Source organism: Benincasa hispida, chromosome 4 (genome assembly GCF_009727055.1).
Source record: "Benincasa hispida cultivar B227 chromosome 4, ASM972705v1, whole genome shotgun sequence".
In the NCBI taxonomy this organism is placed as follows: domain Eukaryota; kingdom Viridiplantae; phylum Streptophyta; class Magnoliopsida; order Cucurbitales; family Cucurbitaceae; genus Benincasa; species Benincasa hispida.
In genome coordinates this window covers 14,741,789-14,764,227 of record NC_052352.1, presented here as the reverse complement: position 1 = coordinate 14,764,227, position 22,439 = coordinate 14,741,789, and the positions used below count along the sequence as shown (strand labels likewise).

The following is a 22,439-nucleotide window of genomic DNA, read 5'->3' as shown; positions in this document are numbered from 1 at the left end:
GCAATTGACATACAATTTATCTATTCTTATATGGGTAAAATTAGCCTGTTCAGTGGAACCTATGGGAGAGTCCGAGAGAGCGCTCAATGGGACCCATGGGAGAGTCCAAGAGAACTTAGACCCACAGGAGAGTCTTGCCTAAGAGAGCTTAGAGAGAGCTCAGTAGGATCCATGATGTCAACTTAGTGTAGCTCAGAGGAGTGCTTAGGATAGAGCTCAGGAGAACCCACGAGAGACCTAAAGAAAGTTTAGAGAAAGTTGAGTGGAACTTGTGAGGTAAGCTTGGTGTAACTCAGAGGAACCTAAGAGAGAGCTCAAGAAGATCCATGGGAGAGCCTAAGAAAGCTTAGAGAAAGTTTAGTGAGACCCATGCGGTAGGTATAATTTAGCTCAGAGGAGTCTAAGAATAGAAGAGAGCTTAGAAGAGTATGAGTTGAACTTAGAAGAATCTAGGAGAGTATGAGTTAAGCTTCGAGAGTTGAACTTAGAAGAATCTAGGAGAGTATGAGTTAAGCTTCGAGGAACCTAAGAGAGCTCAAAGGAGCCTAAGTCTAGAAGAGTGCTTAGGAAAGTATGAGTTAAGTTCAAAGGAGTCTAAGAGAACTAAGAGGAACCTAAGCTTGAGGAGATTTTAGGAGAGTATAAGTTGAGCTTAGAGGAGCCTAAACCTTGAGAGTCGAGGTTGAGCCTAGAAGAGTTCGTGTAACGACCCGACCTTTTTGAGTACTCTGATAAGGGCCATTACTCATAATTACACATTTACATTAAAAAAAATTTCACCATTGAGGAAAATAAATTTCATTGAAATAATAAAGATAGTTTTCTAAAATAAATAACAAATAAGCAAAACCTTTGTTTAAGGCCCTTAAAATAATGAAGAAAAAAAATAACTTAAACAAATAAAATTTTGACCAACATCGAGTTTCAAATCAAAACTTTAAATAGCTTGAAAACGTAAATTGAGCATAAACGGTTTACATGTCCCATATGGTACGATCACAGATCTCTCTCGTCACCCATCGGTTCGTTCCTATAATTACCAGAAAAACATAAATTAAGAAAGGTTGAGTATAAAATACTCAATAAGTGATCCTATTACCGGGACCAAGCACACTGTCAAACACGGAAATCACATGAACATAAACCTGTCGGCTCACGCATGTCTAGCGGCCCGTAGGCACACCGTCAAACATGAAAAATAACATGAATGTAAACCTGTCGGCTTACGCATGTCTAGCGGCCCGTAGGCACAGTGTCAAACATGAAACATGGAAAAAAAATAACATGAACGTAAACCTGTCGGCCCACGCATATCTAGTAGCCCGTAGGCACACCGTCAAACATGAAACTAGACCTGTCGGTCCTTTGAAATAAAACATGCATCAAGGCTAGATGGTAAACTGCCTATTGGTCTATTCATGCATCACATACATAATTTTAGTACTGATTAGAATTTGAACATACTCATAATACTTATAACTGTCATGCAACAAGTATATCACAAAGACAAAATCATGCTTCTAAAGTCCATTAATTAACTTTGTAAATCTAATATAGGCCGCCTAGCACCGATAATAGTAAAGTCCACGCAAATAATTCCTTAAAACCTTTAAAAAACTTGAATCAACCCAAAATTGTGGCTTGGTCCAAGACAAACTCCAAAACTTGATTCAATTAGCCAATCTGATCAAGAATTAAATCCAAAATCAATAACTTTATTTTCTCACTATTACTCTCAATCCAAAACAATAACCAACCAACAATCAAAATGAAAAATGGTCTCTAGTTTGATTGTCAATGCCTCAAAACTTCCAAATCTTGAATCTAAGTTTCACACCAAAGAGAGGTTACTAATTTAATCTAAAATCAAATGGGTGAATTTCACCTCCCAAATTATAAGGAAAAATAAGTCTTATCCAAGGTTTTTCTCAAGATTTCGGCAAAGATCGAGCAGTGATGGTTGATGGCGTGTCAGCTCGTGGCTACCATAAATAGGCAGCGGGTGTTGCTATCGGACGACATAAATTGTTTAGGCTAGCGGTTGGTAGTGAGGGTCTTGCATGAAGAGGGTTTGCGAGAGTGAGAGAGAAGGAGAATTTCAAGTTTTACAGATTTTATTCAATAGCAATTACGAACAAACCAGAGCTTCAAACAACGATCCAACCATTCAAAATGAAACTCTATATGTCTCGAACAAAATGACCAAATTTGAGCACGATCCAACGGTTCAAACTTCGAAAATTTATAATTTTGTGAAAGTTGTGCTGAAAAATCGAATTGCTCTCTCCCTAATTTTTTTTTACCTCTTTTCACTCTCATCTAATTTCGAAAAAAATCTCAACTCTTTTTTTTTTTTTTTCAAATTTTTAAAAGATTTTATCGCAATATCTCTCAAATCTTCAAAAATTCTATTAAATTTATAAATCAATTATCAAATTAATTATCTATTTAATTTTTTTTTTAAGTTGGCCCTAAAATCCAAAATCAAAGGAAAACAAAACTCAATATTTTCAAGATAATAAGTTCGAATATCTAATTAATTAAATTCAATTTAATCAGATAAAAGTTTTTCAATTATTTCAATTTAATCTCAATTCCCCAAATGAAAGAGAAATTTAAACTCAATAATTTTAGATAATTAACTTAAATTTTCCTGAAATTCGGGATGTTACAGTTCAACTTAGAAGAGTTCAGAGGAGCCTAAGCTAAGCTAGAAGAATGCTTAGGAGAGTCGAGCTCGGTTGAGCAATTGAAGCTGATCCATATTCATAACAGACAATTTTAATAAGACGTTGAAGATTTAAATGATGCATTAATGATGGTGTAACTACTCAAATAATTAATTCGGTGGTCTCAAAGATTAAAGAGAGGCATTATGACTGTCAACATCATTCGTCAAAAGTACGCTAAAATACTTTGTTATTTTTCTATTCATCTAATTACTTAAAAATACAATACTAACTCGAGTGTTAGAGAGTGTGTAGCTATATGCTACATCAGGGTTCATTTGCTTATGTCTTGCATGCACTTGAACAAATCTCTCCCCCAAAAAACAAATTCATGATTGAACCATTTTTTTTTTTTTTTGACATCAACATATTTTAGTTAGAAGTTTAATCATCCTTTCCTTTCATCTGTGTACTAAAAGGAAAAAAAAAGTGGGTATATGGCAATAAATTGAATGCATTTAGATTAATATTATGGTACAAAAAGGACCACCAACATTCATTGCGCTTCTTCATAAATTCCCCCACCCGTAGTCTTTCACTGCATTTTTTCTCATTAATTATCGTTAGAAAAAGAAAGAAAAAAAACGTGATAGTTCGTGGCCTTGGGCACTCGCATCATCACCACCGTTCAAAGTATGACGATTTACATTTCACATGCAACTTTACACATTAGTTTAAATCATTTTCGCACTTTTCTTTTTATATATGTTATGTATCCTATTCCTTTTCCTTACCTTGTTTTTGGCGTTAACTTAAAGATGTTGGCTTAGGCCCAGAATTCCATTCCTAAACTAAATCCCAATTACATATAGAAAATAAATGTAATATTTGGGGAATGGCAAAAATAGTACACGTATTGACAAGGACTCCACATGCATTCTTCCATTTATTATTAATTTCTTAAAAATGACTGATTTAGATTGGCGATGAATAAAGCAAAAGTAGAAACGAGATTATGACCCGTAAAAAACAACAATGAAATAGAAAGGAAAGAAAGAAGGAAAGAAACAGGCGATACCGATACGGATGGGATGGCGTCTGGCGATGAATTTGCATCCATTACACATACACTTTTACTAAGTACTAATACAAATTTCCTCGATTCCTAAATTTATGGAATTAAAGATATTCCATAATCCTTAGCGGGAAATGACGAAATTGTCCACACAACACCTTAGAATTTACGAAGAGGGGGGACTGTCACGAGCTTTGTCACTGTCGTGTCCAAGATAATGAGGATAAATTTTTAATGATTCCAATAATGCAAAGTTGGATTCTTGCATTTCTATTTATTTTTCTCCTTAGAAAAAGAAAATTAATTTTAATTAAAAAAAATAAAAACTTAAAAAGTCATGTCTAACCAATCATAACACGACGCGTGTACTCCAAAAAACGCGGCTTCTGAAACTACTACCCCGCCATTTCCCCGTACGTACACCTAACTCTACTTATCCGCCTTCTCTCTCTCCCCGTCCCTGCAAGTAGCAAGTGTAATGAATATACATATGTATATATTTTTTTTTGACAAAATAATAGAATTTTGAGGGTAATCTATTCTGTGGCTGTCATCTCTCCTTTTTTTTTTTCTTTTTTTTTTTTGGCACCTAATCACTTTCTACATTTACTCTTTACTTCCTGTCATCATTACTTATTTAAATAATTAGAAATTTAGATGTTCTTTGATGGCCACATTTTTTAATTCTCAGCAGACTCTTTGAGACCCCGGCCGGAGGTCCCACAAAAAAGAAAACAGTTGACGATTGAAGTAACAAAAATATATTTCTTTTGTTGCTAAATTTTGAGTCTTAACTTTCCTTTTGCTAAATTTCAAAATTTTATAAATTTCATGGGTGAGTTTTGAATTTAATTTGGTTTAAATCTTATTTTTGTCTTATATATATATAATTTCAATTTATTTTATTTTTTATTTTTAAAAAGTGACCATCTTGATTTTTTTATTTTTATTTCATTTCTAAAGAAGTGAAATAGTCACTTTTAAAAGTTCAAAAACAAAAATTGAAATAAAAACAAAAATTGAAATAAAATGAGTTAAAGTAAAAAATATAGAAACCAAAATAAATCTTTTAAAAGTATATGAATCGAAATAAATAAAAGTACAAAATAACCAAGGTTGTATTTAAATAATTTAATTTCTATTTTAATTTTAGTTTTAAAAAAATCTATTTGGTCCCTATATTGCAAAATCTTACATTTTTACCTTTGGTTCCTAAGTTCAAAATTTATATTTTTAATGTTGATTTTTCAATAATTACTTACTTCTAATACCTAATAAAATGTCTATTAACTATTAATGAGCTCTCACCAATTTTCAACACTATTAAAATTAATTTTAAACATTCAATTTATAATTGTTTAAAAAATTAATTAATTGAAAGTTAACCCAAATACAAAAGTGAGCATTAACAAAATCTTGAGTAAAAGTGCATAATATGAAATCTAAGCTTAAAATTGAAGGAAAAAAAAAAAGAAGAAGAAGAAGAACACACATTAAGAATTGGGATTTGAAGGCAAAAAGAAAAAGCAGATATAACATAGAAGCGCGTATTAGTTTGGTTGCAAATCGGAAAAGAAAAGAAAACCATAGGATACGATGGAAGTATTTAAGTAAGAGAAGTCCAAAAGAGTAAAAAATTCCATAAATATAATATTTGGCAGTGTGAAAAGCACTATAAATTTGTGCAACACAATTACAACCGAACCCAACAACCGCACACCAACATTCTCAAATCTCACCCCTTCCCTCTCCTCTTCTTAGCTGGAATACCGAAAAGAAAAAAGCCAAAAAAACAAACAAAACTCAAAAGAGAAATGCACAGATTACCCACTCCCCTTGTGGTTCCCCTCTATCTCTTTATCTTCTCGCTTTCAGCTCTCAATGTAAGTCCATCTCCATTTCAGTCTTTAATTCTCTTTAATTCAGTTCTAAATTCATCCTCTACTCATCCCTCACTGTATTCTAAATTTTAATGTAATGTATGGATGATTCTGGTGGTTTCTGTGGCTGTGCGGAAACAGGTTCCTGCGGCCGGCGACGAGGATAACCCCTTTTCCCCAAAAGCTTTTCTGAATCGTTATTGGAACAAGGAGGTACGGAATGATTTCCCAAAACCAAGTTTTCTCTTCTCCAAGGCGTCTCCTTTGACGGCAGTGCAGTCGGCGGCCTTCGCCAAACTCGCAGCCCAGAATGCTCTATCCTCCCGCCTCCCCGACTTCTGCTCCGCCGCTAACTTGCTCTGCTTCCCCGATTTATCCCCCTCTTTGGCTAAGCACGACAGGGACTCCAACTTTGCCGTCTATTCCAATAAGAACTTCACCACTTACGGCACCCAAAGATCTGGTGGAATCGACTCCTTCAAGAACTATTCCAATGGTGAAAATGTCATTGTTGATTCATTCAGGCGCTACAGCCATGAGGCCTTGGGCCACACCGATCAATTTTCCACCTATGCTACGGATACCAACGTCCCCGACCAGAGTTTTAACACTTATGCCTCCAAAGCCATCGGAGGCGACGGCAAGTTCACAACCTACGAACAATCCGTCAATGTCCCAAATCTCCGGTTCACCACCTACTCCTCTGATGCTACCGGAAGATCCCAATCCTTCAAGAGCTACAGCGAGAACGCAAACGCTGGAGATCAGTCGTTTGCCAACTATGGGAAACGTGGAAATGGGGGTCCGAACGAGTTCACGGGCTACGGGACCAATGCAAACGTCGTAGGCTCAGGGTTTTCCAGCTACGGGACAGACGGAAATGGCGCTAACGACACATTCACCAATTACGGCAACAATCAGAACAACCCACAGAATAACTTCAGGAACTATGGCGAGGGTGGGAATGGAGCGATTGAAAGCTTCTCTAGTTACAGGGACCAGGCCAATGTGGGGGACGATTCATTCCAGTCCTACTCCAAGAACTCGAACTCTGCCAAGGTCAAATTCGCAAATTACGGGAAATCCTTCAACGAGGGTACGGACAAATTTAGTGGTTATGGTCAGAATGGGAATGGCCAAAGCGTGGGATTCAAGATGTATGGTGTGAATACGACGTTCAAGGATTACGCGAAACAGGGAATCAGTTTTGCCAAGTACAGCAATGTGAGCTCTGGGGGTGCGAAAACGTCGGTGAGAGGAAGTTTGGCGAAGAGGTGGGTAGAGCCCGGGAAGTTCTTCCGTGAGTCGATGTTGAGGAAGGGGACGGTGATGGCGATGCCGGACATCAGAGATAAAATGCCCAAGAGGTCATTCTTGCCCCGATCTATCCTGTCGAAGCTACCCTTCTCGAGTTCCAAGCTGGGGGTGATGAAGCAGATATTCCACGCCGGGGACAACTCGTCGATGGAGACTATGATGACGGAGACGGTAAGGGAGTGCGAGAGGGCGCCCAGCGCCGGGGAGACGAAGCGGTGCGTGGGTTCGGTGGAAGATATGATAGACTTCGCGACATCGGTGCTGGGGCGGAACGTGGTGGTCCGAACAACGGAGAACACGAAGGGGTCGAAGGGGAACATAATGATTGGGGCGGTGAAAGGGATAAATGGAGGGAAGGTGACGGAGTCCGTATCTTGCCATCAGAGCTTGTTCCCCTACCTACTCTACTACTGCCACTCCGTGCCCAAGGTTCGAGTTTACGAAGCGGATTTGCTGGATCCGACCTCTAAAGCTACCATCAACCACGGAGTTGCCATCTGTCACCTGGACACCTCCGCCTGGAGCCCCGCTCACGGGGCCTTCATAGCTCTCAGCTCCGCTCCCGGTCAGGTCGAGGTCTGCCACTGGATCTTCGAGAACGACATGACGTGGACTGTCGCCGACTGATCGGTTGCCCCGCCGGAGGCTCTGCCTGTTGGTTTGCCTCAGAAACCCAGAGGTTAATTTATGGTTAATTTTTATGTGGATGCTCCTTCGCTTTTCATTTGAATTCGAAATAGAAAAAAAAAACTATATATTTTTCTTTTTTCCTTTTTTGCCTTACTTAATTTCCGTAAAAGGGTAAATGTGATTGTAATTCCCGGAAGAAATGGAAGGGAATTAGATGGGAGTTGAGTGGATTTGGCTGCCATTGCCACTTTCAAATTGGATCGGTGTAAGCAAAGCAAGTAAATAAACCAAAGAATGCAAAGTGCGAAAAGATGAGATGAGGTGGTCCTGTATCCATTCTATGCGTTTCCATTGCTTTGTTGTGTTGTGTCGGATATGCCATGAGACAGCTCACACTCTTGCTGTTGCTTGTTGCTAGTGTGACTCTCTTTTTTAAACCAATAATAGTTGGCTGCATCTTGTGCTACTATCTTTTTCTAATACATCTAACTGTGGATTTGTTACATAATATTTTCTCAAAACTTTTTTTTTTATGCAAAAAGTTGGATGCAACTTGCAACATAAGATCACCCAAATTTTACCCAAATTTTGTTCGTACGTTAAAGTGACCATAATTCAATAGGTATATCATATTATGTGTTAGCGATCAATGTTTAGATTCTCCCCCTTTATATACCATAGTAAGAATGTTATTCATGTAATTTATACATCATTAATGTAGTTCAAATTCATCTATCTTTTTTTTTTTTTTTTTTTTTTTTGTTAATTTAAGTATTATGTCTTTAAATAATTTTAGCTTATAAAAGATAACTAAAAAGTAAGTCCAATAGTTGTACGAAAAAAGAAAACTCACTAAATATAGAAGGTTTAAGCAACTATTGAAAATTTATTTTAGAAGAAACGCTGCAGCCTGCAGCTTAATTTTTTTATTAAAAATTAATCAAGATGTTATTCAACTTAATTAAAGTATATATTTCATATCTAAGTGTAATACATAATTGTTAGTGCATGAATGAATTATTGAGTATACTAAAAACAAATACATTTTATGTTAAACTACCAACTACAATCTATTATGATTTCTTTTTTAAATAATGTTACTTTAATAGTATTGACAACTAGGATTGATTTGAAAGTATTTTGTGAAATCTACCTTGAGTATCAACAAATAAATCATGTCAACGGTCCAAAGGCTAAATCGGAGACAAGATCCACAATTTCCTAGCATACTACATTGATCAAGAAATTATGGACTAGGTGTGTTTAAATAACCCGACAATCCGAACAACTCATACTACCTAACTTAAAATATAAGAGTTGCATTGCATTAGTTTTGTTTTTTGGTTGGATTGGGTTAAACTCTTTCTATTTTTGTTGGATTGGGTTAAACTCTTTCTATTTTTGTTGGATTGGGTTGGGTTGTAGGTTTGCTAAAAAAAGTTTTGGTTGATCCAATTCAACCCAAATTTTATATATAAATAAAATATACTATATATATTTTTCTTTGTTTAAAATTTGATTACTTTGTGAATTTTAAATATATATTTTTAAAATTGTTATGATATTTATCTTTATTTGAAGTTTTCAATAAATATTTTATATATTTAGTATTTAGCATTTGAATTTTATGAGATTTTAGTTATTAATCATGTGTTTTATATATAAATTTACATATTTTTAATTAAAAAGAAAAAAAAAAGTTATAATCCGACAACCTAATCCAACCCGAATTTTAAGGGTTGGATTGTGTTGGGTTAGAGACTTTATTTAGTTATTTGGGTTGCCAACCAAACCTCAAAAAACACCCCTAACCCAACCCAACCCATGTACACCACTATTGTAGACCCTCGTTCCAATTCAGTTTCTTCCTCCCTTTCAACTCTCTTTCTTTCTTCCTCTCTCTCCTAGCCCGATGCGCCAACTGTCTCCCGTCATCCGTCGTGCTCTCCGTAATTTTATAAAATAGATTTAAAAGGTCCTTATTTCCTCTCTCCCATTCTCACTCTTCTCAATATCTTCCTCTTCCTCCACCATTCTTCTCTTCTAATGAAAATCTAAATGGTTCCTTCTGTCTCTCACTTGGATCAATTGCACCATCTTCAATTTCTACTTTAAATTTATGTAGAAAATTCTAGAGTAATAGTCAAATAAAAGTACTCTTAAATCGAGAAAATAAGTCAGCATCCTCAGTCACAAAACTTGCCACCCACATTATACATATCATTCGACGAAATCACAAAAGAAAGTGGAAATAGAGGGACTATAGAGTGTTGGAAATGACTTTTGGGCTTAAGCCTATAGGGAAAGTAAAGGAGAGTGGGAAGTTTTGCCCACATGGATAGTTTTTTAATTGCCTAGAAGGTATAAATACCAAGGCATTCTAGATGAGAACCCAAAGAGAGTTGTGAAGGAACTCTTATCAAAGAAGACCTATGAGCGGAAGCAAGATCGTTTCAAATTCATTATGACAGAAATACCGCATTCACAAACAAACATACAAGTTATGCATCTACCATCAAATTACGGCATGCTTTGAACAATTAAATAACAAAGGATATATTTCTATGTCTATCGGATATAACCCAATCAATAGTACGATAAAGTATAGTTCCTTAAGCACCATTGATCCTTCTAATGAATAATACAACAAAGTGGTAGGTTTGAGTCGGCAATTTGGCCACTTGTATCCATGAAAATCAAAGGACCGCCTTGAGTTCCCAACTCACTAACGAGATTATAACACTTCGTGGTCCGGTCTTATACAAACTCCTTTGTATAGGACGCCCCCTCTCGCATGTCTCCACATGAATGATCAGGATCAGACCNTCCTTTGTATAGGACGCCCCCTCTCGCATGTCTCCACATGAATGATCAGGATCAGACCATCTGTAGCAAGTCACAATACTTATAACTCTTCTACAAAGCGAGTCGTATCCGTAGTATAACCATTTTGGTTATCACTTAAGGTATGATCCACCTGTATGTCTCCACATACATGCTTAAGTTACAACGATAACCAGGGATCTTAGTTTATTTGTTTGTGGTAAAGCAAATAAAATATCCCTTGTTTCATAGACAATAGTGAAGAAAATATCATATATTATTACGTCACAAGCGTTTGTTCAATACAATGTTTACAAACTACAGGTTCCAACGAGAGTTTAGGGCATCAACCCCAACAAGTTGATGGTGGAACTATAACCCTTTCACCACATGCGCGCATCGCCGTCGCCACCATCTGTCCGAACAGGCGGGTTCGGAAAACCGCGCTTGCGTGAAAAAACATTTAAATTTTTATTATTTATAATTTTATTTTTGTTTAATATTGTTGACTTTTGACCGTTGGAGTTTTATCCATTATTGGTCCGTTGGAATTCTGATCGTTGATTTATATCCGCCAACTGACTGTTGAGGTTTCGACTGTAGGTTGCCGTCCGTTAACGGACCGTTCTGTTTCCATCCATCTTGTTTTGTCTATTGGTGTCCTCCTCTTGTTCTCTATATAAACATGTTCTGATGTGTGAATAAGATACAAAAAAAATTATTCTTCCTTCACCATTTCATTTCTATTGTTCTGAGCAACCTTCTCTCCAATTCTAGTTCTTTTTCCGGCGAGTGCACGTCTCAATTTGGAGGCTGCGTTAACCTTGGGGAGCAACCGGCTTAAGCGATTAGCACCGATGTCGCGTCGTATTTGCTTTCAGGGCAGTGGTTCTTCTACGGTCCAACAATATTCGTGACATCTGATTTAACAATTTGAAAGCAAATAGCACAGATGTCGATCAAGAATGGTAAGGTTCTCCATAATCTGTCCAAGCTCGAACCACTGGACAAAGAAAATTATCGCCGTTGGTCTAAAAAATTATTGATATTTTTCGAGCAGTTGGAGATTGATTACATCATCACCACATAAGTGCCTATTGAAAAGGTGAGCACTGTCTCTAATCCAGAATCCTTCGTTCAACCCATTGCTTTTTCTGATCAATCAAAGCATCCCAAAATTGATCCTGATAAGTATGAGAAAGATAACAAAACAGTCTGCGACCATCTGCTGAATCATATAATAGATTCACTATTTGATTTATTCCTGGTCCAAAAATCAGTAAAGGTAATTTGGAGTACATTGGAGTTCCGATATGAAGAAGATGATGCTGGTTGCAAAAAGTATGTTGTTGGTAGGTGGCTTTAATTCCAAATGACGGACGAGAAACCAGTAATGGAGCAGATACATGAGTATGAAAAATTAGTAGCAAACGTTCTGGCCGAGGGCATGAAAATGTGTGAGATTTTACGAGCTAATGTGTTGCTTGAGAAATTTTCCCCATTCTGGAGCAACTACATAAATCATCTAAAACACAAAAAGAAGGATCTGACACTCAAAGAGCTGATCAATCACATGCACACGGAAGAATCCAACATGCTAAAAGATAAGCTAATTTTTGGGAATCTAAATTCAGTTAATTCTAACTTGGTTGAATCTTCTACTGTTAACAAAGATAGGTCCAAAAATCGTAAGAAGCAATCTGGAAAAATTAATTCTTTCTAGAAGAATGGACATCGCAAAACCGCTGGTAGGAAGATTAAAAAGAAAAAACTAATTTTCTATGTCTATGGAAAACCTGGGCACAAATCCTATCAATGTAGTCAAAGGAAAGGAAGACCAAATCAACAACCTACACCATAAGTTAATCTTGTTGAACAAGGTAACGTAATTACTGATGTTGTGGAAGCAAACCTAGTGGAAAACAAAATTGGCTGGATACTTAACACCGGAGCTTTAAGACATTTATGTTCAAACCGAGAGCTCTTCTATGACTACGATGACACTACTGATGGAGAATGTATGTTCATGGGTAACTCGAACAAAGCAGGAGTGCTTGGAAAAGGGAAGGTTCTTTTAAAATTAACCTTTAGAAAAACTTTATCCTTAAGAAATGTATTGTATGTACCTTCCTTACATAGGAACTTGGTATATAGGAGTCTGTTGAATTGGGCTGGGCTTAAGATTGTCCTAGAAGCTGATAAAGTTGTCCTTACAAAAAATGGAGACTTTGTTGGTAAGGGATATCTTGCTGATGGTCTTTTTGTACTAAATATTGTCTCTGTTTCAAATATGATGAATGCAAGTACTTCTAATTCTGCTTACATAGTTGAGTCTCTTGATATGTGGCATGGTAGACTAGGTCATGTGAATATTGCATCAGTTAAGAAATTTAAGGATTTGAAATTGATTAATATTGAGAATGTCCTATAACTCGCAGTTCGTAAATTTTTATTAAACTTTCTATTTATCAATAAATATTATTGAGTATCTTATTCAATAAAGTTGTTGATTTTGCATTCTATTATGAAAATCCAATAAACATATCCATGGTTATAGTATGAATACTTTAACTTTATGTGGTGATATAAATAAGATCAAGTTAATAGTATATAGCCTAAATGGTCTATACGTATATGGATGAAATTGGGTATCTCATCACTATTGGATGCGGCATATTTCATATACTGATACAAATGATGTGATCCATAAATCATTCATATAGAGACATGTGAGTGGAGGCATTCTATGCAATGAGTTTGCATAAGACTGGACCTTGAAGTAGTCACTTTTCTTTATAACGACCATTTACTGTTAAAACTGACTATTTCAAACTAAAATGACCTAGGATAATACGATCTTAATCCTGAGCTAACTATGAACTCCTGTTTATTTTGGGATTGTACTTTGATCTGCATAGGTGAGAGTAGTCCAAAAACACTACTCAATAAGCCTTCAATTTTGGAGATAAGATTGGGTAAATAGCTGGGGATATAGCTATGCAAGATGGAATTCACTCCTACTCGACTTAGGGTTAACAGATATGTTGTTCTTTTAAGCGCTGATGCCTAGTCTTGAACAATGGGGCCCTGCCTTCTCTTGGTAGAGAGGGATATAATTTATAAATGGTATTACAAATCAGTTGTTCAAATAGAGGGTCAGTGGGAGCTTAAGGTGCAAGATGTATTTACAAGGGTAAAATAGTAATTTTGACCAAGCTGTAAATACGGATGTCTTATGAAGGATCAACTTACTAATTATGGTCGAAATGGACATAAACATATCTACAGTGAAAAGAGTGCAACTATTGAGCTATAGTGGTGCGCCTTGATAGTTAACAAATAGTAATTAATTCGCTTTAAAGAGTTTAACTGATTAATTATATATAGTTGGAGCTCATGATCTGTAGGTCCATTAGGTTCCTCTACTGGCTCATAAAGTGGAATAACAAATTGAGTATTAAATTGGATGAATTTTGGAATTAGGGTTTTCAATTTATTGTATTTAATACAATTATAAAACATTTAATTTACTTGAAATTATAAGAAACTTGAGAATCAATTAATATTTAAATTATGATTTAAATATAAAATTGAATCATATTGGTGGAATTGGTATTTTATTAATTTAATATTAAGATATTAAATTATAAATTTTAATTAAAAAGTTTAGTTAAAATTGAAATTAGTTTTATTAATTATTAATTTTGAATTAATTAAATAAAACTAATTATTAAATAAAATAGTTTTATTTAATCATAAAATCAATTTTAGTTTTAAAATTGAAATTGATTTTAGGGTTAGTGGATTTTTCCATTTTTTTGGGGAAAATCCACTAACCTTTTCTTGGGTGGTTTATCACTAAATTCCACCTTCAATTTGTAATTAGCTCCAAGTAGGAGGAGCTGCCCTCCATGCAAGTCACTATCCCTGCATGAAAACATGTTACATAATGAGTCTACATGCATGGATTTGATATAGATTTTATGGAAAAATTGACTGAAGTGCTGGAATTCTGAAAACCCTCACAAACCACCAAAAATTCTCTCCAATTCAGCTAGATTTGAGTGTTTCCACCACATATTCCTTCTTGAGCTTTGTAGAGAAGATCTTGGTGGTAGTCTTATTGAAGTTTCAAGGTCAATCTTGAAGTGGTTTTGCTGAATTCATGGATTAAGTCTTCAAAGGTAAGTTTTGCTTCAAACCCTCTTTGAACTTCTTTTGAATAGCATATTTAAAACTCAAATTAAGAGTAGTTAGAGTGCTTATTGATTCCGATTTATTCTGTTGCATGTTAGATTACTCTTTCAATTAATGCATCTGAAATACATGAAACTAGTAAATGTCCTGTTTGTGTAGAATCAAAGTTTATCAAGAAACCTTTTAAACTTGTCACATCTAGAAGTGAAAAATTACTAGAATTGATTCACTTTGATTTAGCTGATTTAAAAATCACCACAAGTAGAGGTGGAAAAAATTACTATATTTCTTTTGTTGATGATTTTTCTAGATATACTAGAATTTATCTTTTAAAGACAAAGGATGAAGCTGGTAGTATGTTTATGAAATATAAAGCAGAAGTAGAGAATTAATTAGATAAAAGGATTAAGAGGTTAAGATCAGATAGAGGTGTTGAATATAGTGATAATATACTGAAAGAATTTTGTGAATCAAATGGTATTATTCATGAATTTATTGCTCCTTATTCACCATAACAAAATGATATAGCATAACGTAAAAATAGAACTCTTAAGGAAATGATGAATGCTATGTTGTTAAGTTCTAGATTGTTTGATAACATGTGAGGGGAAGCTGTGCTTTCTGACTATTTTATTCTTAACAGATTACCTCACAAAAAACTGGATAAGATGCCTTACGAACTCTGTAAGGGATATGCACCTAATCTCTTTTATCTGAGGGTATGGGATGTCTGGCTAAGGTTCCATATCCTCTATTCAAGATACCTACAGTAGGATCTAAATTTTTTTTATTGTGTGTTTATTGGTTATGCAAAAAATAGCGCTGCATACAGATTTATGTGCTTGAATGATAGATCTGGGTGTGAATATAGGGATGCAGAATTTTTTGAGCATGTTTTCCTTTGAAAAAAGGGAAATGTTGAATCTGTTAGAATAGTTAATTGTGAGAATGATTCTATTTTCTTGCCTTCTTTGTCTAATAGTATGCATGATATAGGTTCTAATAGTATGTCTGACATTGTAGATATTAGCAACACAGATGGAATGCTTGTTATAGAACCAAGAAGAACTAAGAGACAGAGAACTGAGAAAAATTTTGGTCATGATTTCTTAACTACTTTTTTTAGTTGAGAGGCCAAATGATATTGACTATTAGTTTGCATGTATGTACCTTATAGATGAGGATCTTAAATCTTACCGAGAAGCCTTAAGTATGTAGACTCTAGCTTATGGAAGGAAGCTATTAAGAGTGAATTAGATTCTCTAATCATGAACCAAACTTGGAACTTAGTAGATCTTTCGAAAGGAAGTAAATCTATTAAGTGCAAGTGGATTTTCAAAAGGAAAATGAGGCTACATGATTCCATTGAAAGATACAAGGCTAGATTGGTAGTAGTAGGGTATACATAAAAACAAGGTATTGGTTACTTTGACACGTATTCCCCTGTAACAAAAATAGCTACTATTAGGGCCTTGATTGTGTTGGCTGCTATCCATGGACTTCTAATTCACCAAATGGATGTAAAAACTGCATTCCTCAATGGTGATCTAGAAGAAGAAATCTATATGGTACAGCCTGAAGGTTTTACAGTTGTCGATCAGGAAAACAAAGTACGTAAACTAAACAAATCTCTTTAGGGTCTTAAGCAAGCTCCCAAACAATGGTATGAAAAATTCAATAATGCTTTGATAAACAATGGGTTTAAGGTAAACTCTTCAGATACATGTGTTTATTCAAAGTTGTTTGGAGCTGAATGTGTGATTATATCTTTGTATGTTGATGATATGCTCATTTTTGGAACAAACATAGAGGTGATACATAATACCAAATTGTTATTATCTTCCCATTTTGAAATGAAAGATTTAGGGGAAGCTAACGTAATACTTGGTGTTAAGATAAGGAAAACTGCAAATGATTTTTCTTTGTGCCAATCACACTACATTGAAAAATTACTAAAGAAGTTTGATTGTTTTGATGATCCTCCTGCAAGAACACCTTATGATGCTAGTATATTTCTCAAGAAAAATAAAGGTGATAGTATATGTTAGTCTGAATATGCAAAGATCATAGGTAGCGTTATGTTTTTAATGAACTATACTAGACTTGATATTACATATGCTGTTAAGAGATTGAGAAGATATACACATAATCCTGATAAAGATCATTGGAGTGCTCTTCATCGTCTGTTAAAATATCTTAATGGAACCATGAACTATTGTTTACATTTTAACAAATTCCCTACTGTTTTAGAAGGTTATTGTGATGCTAACTGGGTATCTGATAATGACGAAATCAGTTCTACAAGTGGTTATATGTTTTTACTCGGAGGAGGAGCAATAATATCATGGAAGTCTGCTAAACAGACTTGCATAGCTAGATCCACTATGGAATCAGAATTTATTGCTTTAGAACTAATAGGACAGGAGGTTGAATGGTTTAGAAGCCTACTAGGGGATGTACCATTGTGGGGGGCATCAGTACCAGTATCTGTGCATTGTGATTCACAAGCTACCATAGGTATTGCCAAGAACAGTGTATATAATGGAAAAAGGAGACATATACGTCTTAGACATGGAGCTGTGAAACAATTGTTAAAAGGAGGAAATACTTCCTTGGATTTTGTGAGGTCTGAGCAAAAGTTAGTTGACCCTTTGACCAAAGGCTTAACAAGGAAAATAATTTTAGAATCATCAGTAAACATGGGACTTAAACCCTTATAGGATTCTATAGCCCTTTATCTGGGTAGTCTATTGGGATAGACTTGATGGTCCATAGTCCTTCTTTGAGTGGTCCTGGTATGGACTTGATGGATAAGTGTAAAATATTCATAGTTTAGTTTTGAGTGGTTTGTTTTTAACATACTTGATGAAGAAGGTCCTAGTATGGACTAGACGAAAGTCTTCATAGCTCAGTTTGAGTGATCTATTGTGATAGACTTGTTGAAGTAATTAACGTGATTGTGAACGTGTGACCTCCTTCTATGAAAGTGTTTGAAGGTCTCTTTCTAGAGCTTTCATAGTTACCCGAGGTTTATGTGTGGCCATAATAAGCCCACTTTATATCGCAGATTTGAGAGAAGGACTAGGAGTTATAGGGGTTTCAACCATTGTTATTGAAAGTTCAAGAGGTAACTCACTCTCTCTAACAAGGTCGTTGCCCTGCTTCACTATGCATCAATTCAAATCATTAGATATTGATGTTTAAGTTTGATCTCCTTTATTTACTTAGTACACCTATTTTTTTTATTATTTTTTCATTTAAACTTTTTTGCTTATTAACTTTTTTGTAACAGTCATTTGTAGGGGATTGTTGGAAATGACTTTTGGGGCCCATAGGAAAAGTAAAAGAGAGTGGGAAGTTTTGTCCCACATAGATAGTTTTTTAATTGCCTAGAGGGTATAAATACCAAGGCATTCTAGATAAGAATCCAAAGTGAGTTGATGGTGGAAGTATAACCCTTTCATCACACGCGTGCGTTGCCTTCCAAGAAAAAGAATGACCATTGAAATTTTATTCGTTATTGGTCCGTTAGAATTCTGACAGTTGATTTATGTTCCTTAATTGACCGTTGAGGTTCTAACCGTTGGTTTCCGTCCATTTCTATCCATTCCGTTCCGTCCATTGGTGTCCTTCTCTTCTCCTCTATATAAACACATTAAGATTTGTGAATAAGACACACAATAAAATTTAGTCTCCCCATTCACGAGTTTTGTTTTCATTGACCAAGTCATATGTTGACATAGAGGCCACGTAGTAATCATGTACCCACTATTCTAATTTGTCAATACTTTTCTCTTCCACCTTACTTTTGTAATTTCCTTCCTATGTATTCTATATTTTGTCATTACTTTCAAAAACTACATTATTCTTGAACTTAATCCATCTACTATTTATGAATTTTCCTTTTTTTTTTTTTTTTTTGGTAAAAGACAAAGATATAAACAAAAAGTGTGGAGGACAATCAATCGACTCAAGTCACAAGCTTAAGATTTAAGTGGGCGGAGTTGTTTTCGGAGGTTGACGTGTTGTGAACAGAAAAAAAAGGAGGAAGGATAGCGGTAACCCCTATTTTGCGCTTGTGAATCTAAATTGGTTATCTTCTCATCTGGGCATCTTGTCACATGCACCCACCTAACTGTTTTTATCGCTTTCCTTTTCGTTATAACATTCATACCATTAATCAGTCGTATTCATTATTAGCCTTAATGCCAATGTATCGCGTTATTACCTTCTTAATTGCTTAACAGTAACACAATCCACACTAATACTTATTCAAACACCTGCAAGCCAATAAATAAACACGTGTACGTCAATTCAACTAACATTTATTTCTACATCATACTTGTTGAAGTCCTCTCAAGTCTCGCGTGGTTCTGGCTTGTAATAAAAAGGATGGAATTAATGCGTGCGAGGGATCTTAAAATCCTCAAATTCACTTTCTTTTATGCTCGAAATAATTTTGAAATAAATGCTTTAATAACTCAAAATTTATTTATTATTTAACTTTACACTTTTAAATATCAAATTTTAATATCCTCATAATTGATTTTAATGACTAACACATCTTTTGAGATGATCTTTAAGATGAAGAATGTAACTTTACCATTTCACAATTACTCTCAAGATGCCCTTAAATTGAACATACTTTTTATAAAAATGAAATTTTGTTTATAAAGGTATCTATTTACAAATTAAATTTAGACATTATAATGAATAAGATTTTGGATCAAATACAAGGTTACTTCATAAAGTAGAATCATAATTGTTGAGGGTTGTTCGAGGCAGGACTCAAAATCCATGGATATGTTAGCTTTATGAGCTTTCAATCATACCATGTGTTTTGATGATAACAAACATTTATTTACTAATAGTTTTAGTGTTTAGAGTGCCCATAGTGTGAAGCTTGAAAAGAAAATTTCAAGACAATTTGAATCACTCAAATCAAACATCAAATGAAGAAGTTGTAGCCAAAAGAAGATTTAAAAGGAAAATCATGTTGATGATATGGCACACGTGAACTAATCACGTGAAAATACGAGCTGAATAAATAGTACACATGTGGCGAATCAAATCAATTGGACGATTCAAATTGTGACAAGTGACGTTATACGGATATTCATTTTTAAAATTAAAAAAAATTAAAAGAGTTACTTTTTTAATTTTAAAAGGAATTCAAAATTAAAAAATAAAAGAAAAAAAAATCATTTTCCTTCCTAGATTTTAGATTTAGTTTCTATTTGGTTTTTGAATTTCAATAATACTCAGCTTTAGTATTTGATATAACAGAACCGTCTATGATTCAATAGAAGACTAACTAGAATGATGATCGAGCTAATTTTAAACCAAAGTATATTTTGATGACGTGGCTATTTTAATTGTGATGGAACGAAAACTTCTTTTTTTAAAAAAACAAAAATAAATAAAAATAACCGAAAGAGACATTTCTTTGGAATCCAACTTTTCATTTCCAAAATGTTTCATCATCTTCACATTTTGGCATCAAATTCTCAGCCACATGTGTTTCCTCCAGGGGTCGAAATTGAGAACAGAAAAACAGAAGAATGGCCCATTCAAACGCAGTATTGGTCTCTTCATCTTATCAATTGTTTCGCTCACAAAGAGAATCATCTAAAATTAATATGTAAAATGAATTTCTTGAAGAATTTGTGTGGAATTTGGGGTGGATTGATAAACCCATGAGCCCCAGGTGGAATTGGGCTTCTGAAGACTCTCTGTAAAACAGAGACTGGAAAAAAAGTTGTGGTGGATTTGGAAGAAGTCTTGAAATCTCAATGTGTTCTTGCAAGATCCTCAGATGAATGGCAGATTATGGCAATTGAATGCGTTTCTAGATTTGGCAATTGAAATCTCTGTGTTCTTCTTCTTCCGCCGTTTCTAGATTTTCATGAGTTGAGTGTAGCTGTAGGCTATGGTGGGGAAATTTCAGTAGGCTGAGTGGTAATAACAATGGTGGGGAAGTTGGTCTGTCATCTAACAGATTGTCTTCTTTGTTGCCATCTTCCTCTCAGTCCAAGCACTGATGCTTCCTTTTTCTTCCTCTATGGCAATGAAAAGTTGGATTTCAAGGAGTGTCTTTTTAGTTTCTTTTATTACATTTTTTTTTAAAAGAAAACTTTGTTGCCCTATCACAATTAAAATACTCATGTCTGTCAAAATATATTTTGGTTTAAAATTAATCCTCTATCATCTCTTTTCGTTAAGTTAGGGACGTTATCTCAAAGACTAAAATTGAGCATTATTGAAATCTCAAGACAAAAGTGTTACATTTTGAAATATAGGGACCGAATAAAGTACTAAACCAAAAAAAAAAAAAAAACTAAAGGGTAATTGCAGTTGGTAGCATTTTTAGGAATAATAATTAAATGTATAACATCATTTAAAAAAATTGTAAATATAGACAAGTCTATTAGCGATAGAATTTTATTGTTGATAGACTCTTACCGGGATATGGTCTATCACTGATAGACTCCTACTAATAATATGGTATATCACTGATATTTGTCCATATTTATAATTTTTTTTACATCATTTATATCTGGTAATACTTTTAGTCTAATGTCTATATTTGCAACTGTCTCAAAATCAAAAGAGTATTTTTTCCTTATAAGGGAAAAACTTTCCAACGGTCCCTTTCCTTTACAAAAATTAATTCAATGTAATTTAACCTTTTTTTTTTTTTTTTTTTTTTTTAAATCATCATCATCATTCTTCTTTCCTTCTTTTGTTAATTAATCTCCACCCTATATTCCTTCAAGCCCTCATCCAATGACCATTGTTAAATCCTACTTTTAATATTCTTTTTTTTTGGCCAAATATCTCTTTAAATCTCAACAATCATCTTCTTCAAGAAATAAATCATTAATCATTGCAAAATCTCTCATCCCCTAATTTCATTAAAATTTCTCTTCAGTTATTCATCGTTAATCTACTCCAAAATTTCATATTCTTACAACTATTTTTGTTGGATAAATTCATTTTTAAGAGATTATTTTGAATACCCAAATTTGTTAGTTTACACTTTTGAGAATGCTTTTCTTTTTATAGAATTTTCAACTTCATAATTTCAATTGAAAATTTGTAATAAGGTGTAGATGCACCTTGGATTTGAGTGTAGTGGTTTAATCTTAAATTCGAAAAAGAAAAAGAATCTGTAATTATTTGATCTTGAACCCGTTGAAAAAGATCGGAATAGGTTGGATCCTAAACCTGAAAAAGGATCATTAGTGGTTTGACTCTTGAACCCATAAAAAGAGTGGTAAATCGGTTTGATTCTCACCCATAAGAGAATTTGTGCAGTAAAATATCCAAGATAGAGTCTTTGGGAGTGGAGTAGGAATTCCAAACAACTATAAAAATCATTGGTGCCATTAATCACCTGACAATACGAGCTAAATAGATAGTACACGCGTAGCGAATAAAAACAATTGGATAGCTCAAATCGTGACATGTGGTGTTATATGAATATTCATTTTTAAAATTAAAATGAAAGAAGAATTACTTTTTTAATTTTAAAAGGAATTCCAAAAAAAAAAAAGGAAATCTTTCCAACGACTATTTTCCAATTTAAAATATACTATAATTTAGTTTATTAGTATTATCATCATCATGTCGTTATTGTTCTTTCCTTATTTTACTGACTAATCTCCACCCTTTATTCCTTCAAGCCTCCATCCAATGGTCATTTCTAAATCCTACTTTTAATATCCCTTTCTGGCCAAAAATCTCTTTAAATGTCAACAATCATCTTCTTCAAAAATGAAATCATTCTTCAATTACAAAATCTCTCATCCTCCAATTTCATTAAAATTTCTCTCCATTTATTTATCG

General features: G+C 34.4%; 1 protein-coding gene across 1 annotated transcript; it reads left to right on the top strand.

Annotated features, from left to right (window-relative positions):
- Window positions 1-5,402: 5,402 nt before the first annotated feature.
- LOC120075474 (polygalacturonase 1 beta-like protein 3) lies at window positions 5,403-8,051 on the top strand. Its single transcript, XM_039028891.1, has 2 exons — window positions 5,403-5,627; window positions 5,766-8,051. The coding sequence occupies exons 1-2, from the start codon at window positions 5,559-5,561 to the stop codon at window positions 7,566-7,568; spliced, it is 1,872 nt and encodes a 623-aa protein (XP_038884819.1). The 5' UTR covers window positions 5,403-5,558; the 3' UTR covers window positions 7,569-8,051.
- The last annotated feature ends 14,388 nt before the right edge of the window (window positions 8,052-22,439 follow it).

Bases quoted from the DNA above. Each gene is read 5' to 3' on its own strand.
- LOC120075474 (XM_039028891.1), top strand. From the start codon at position 5,559: ATGCACAGATTACCCACTCCCCTTGTGGTTCCCCTCTATCTCTTTATC. The intron at 5,628-5,765 runs GTAAGTCCATCT...GTGCGGAAACAG, and splicing joins TCTCGCTTTCAGCTCTCAAT to GTTCCTGCGGCCGGCGACGA.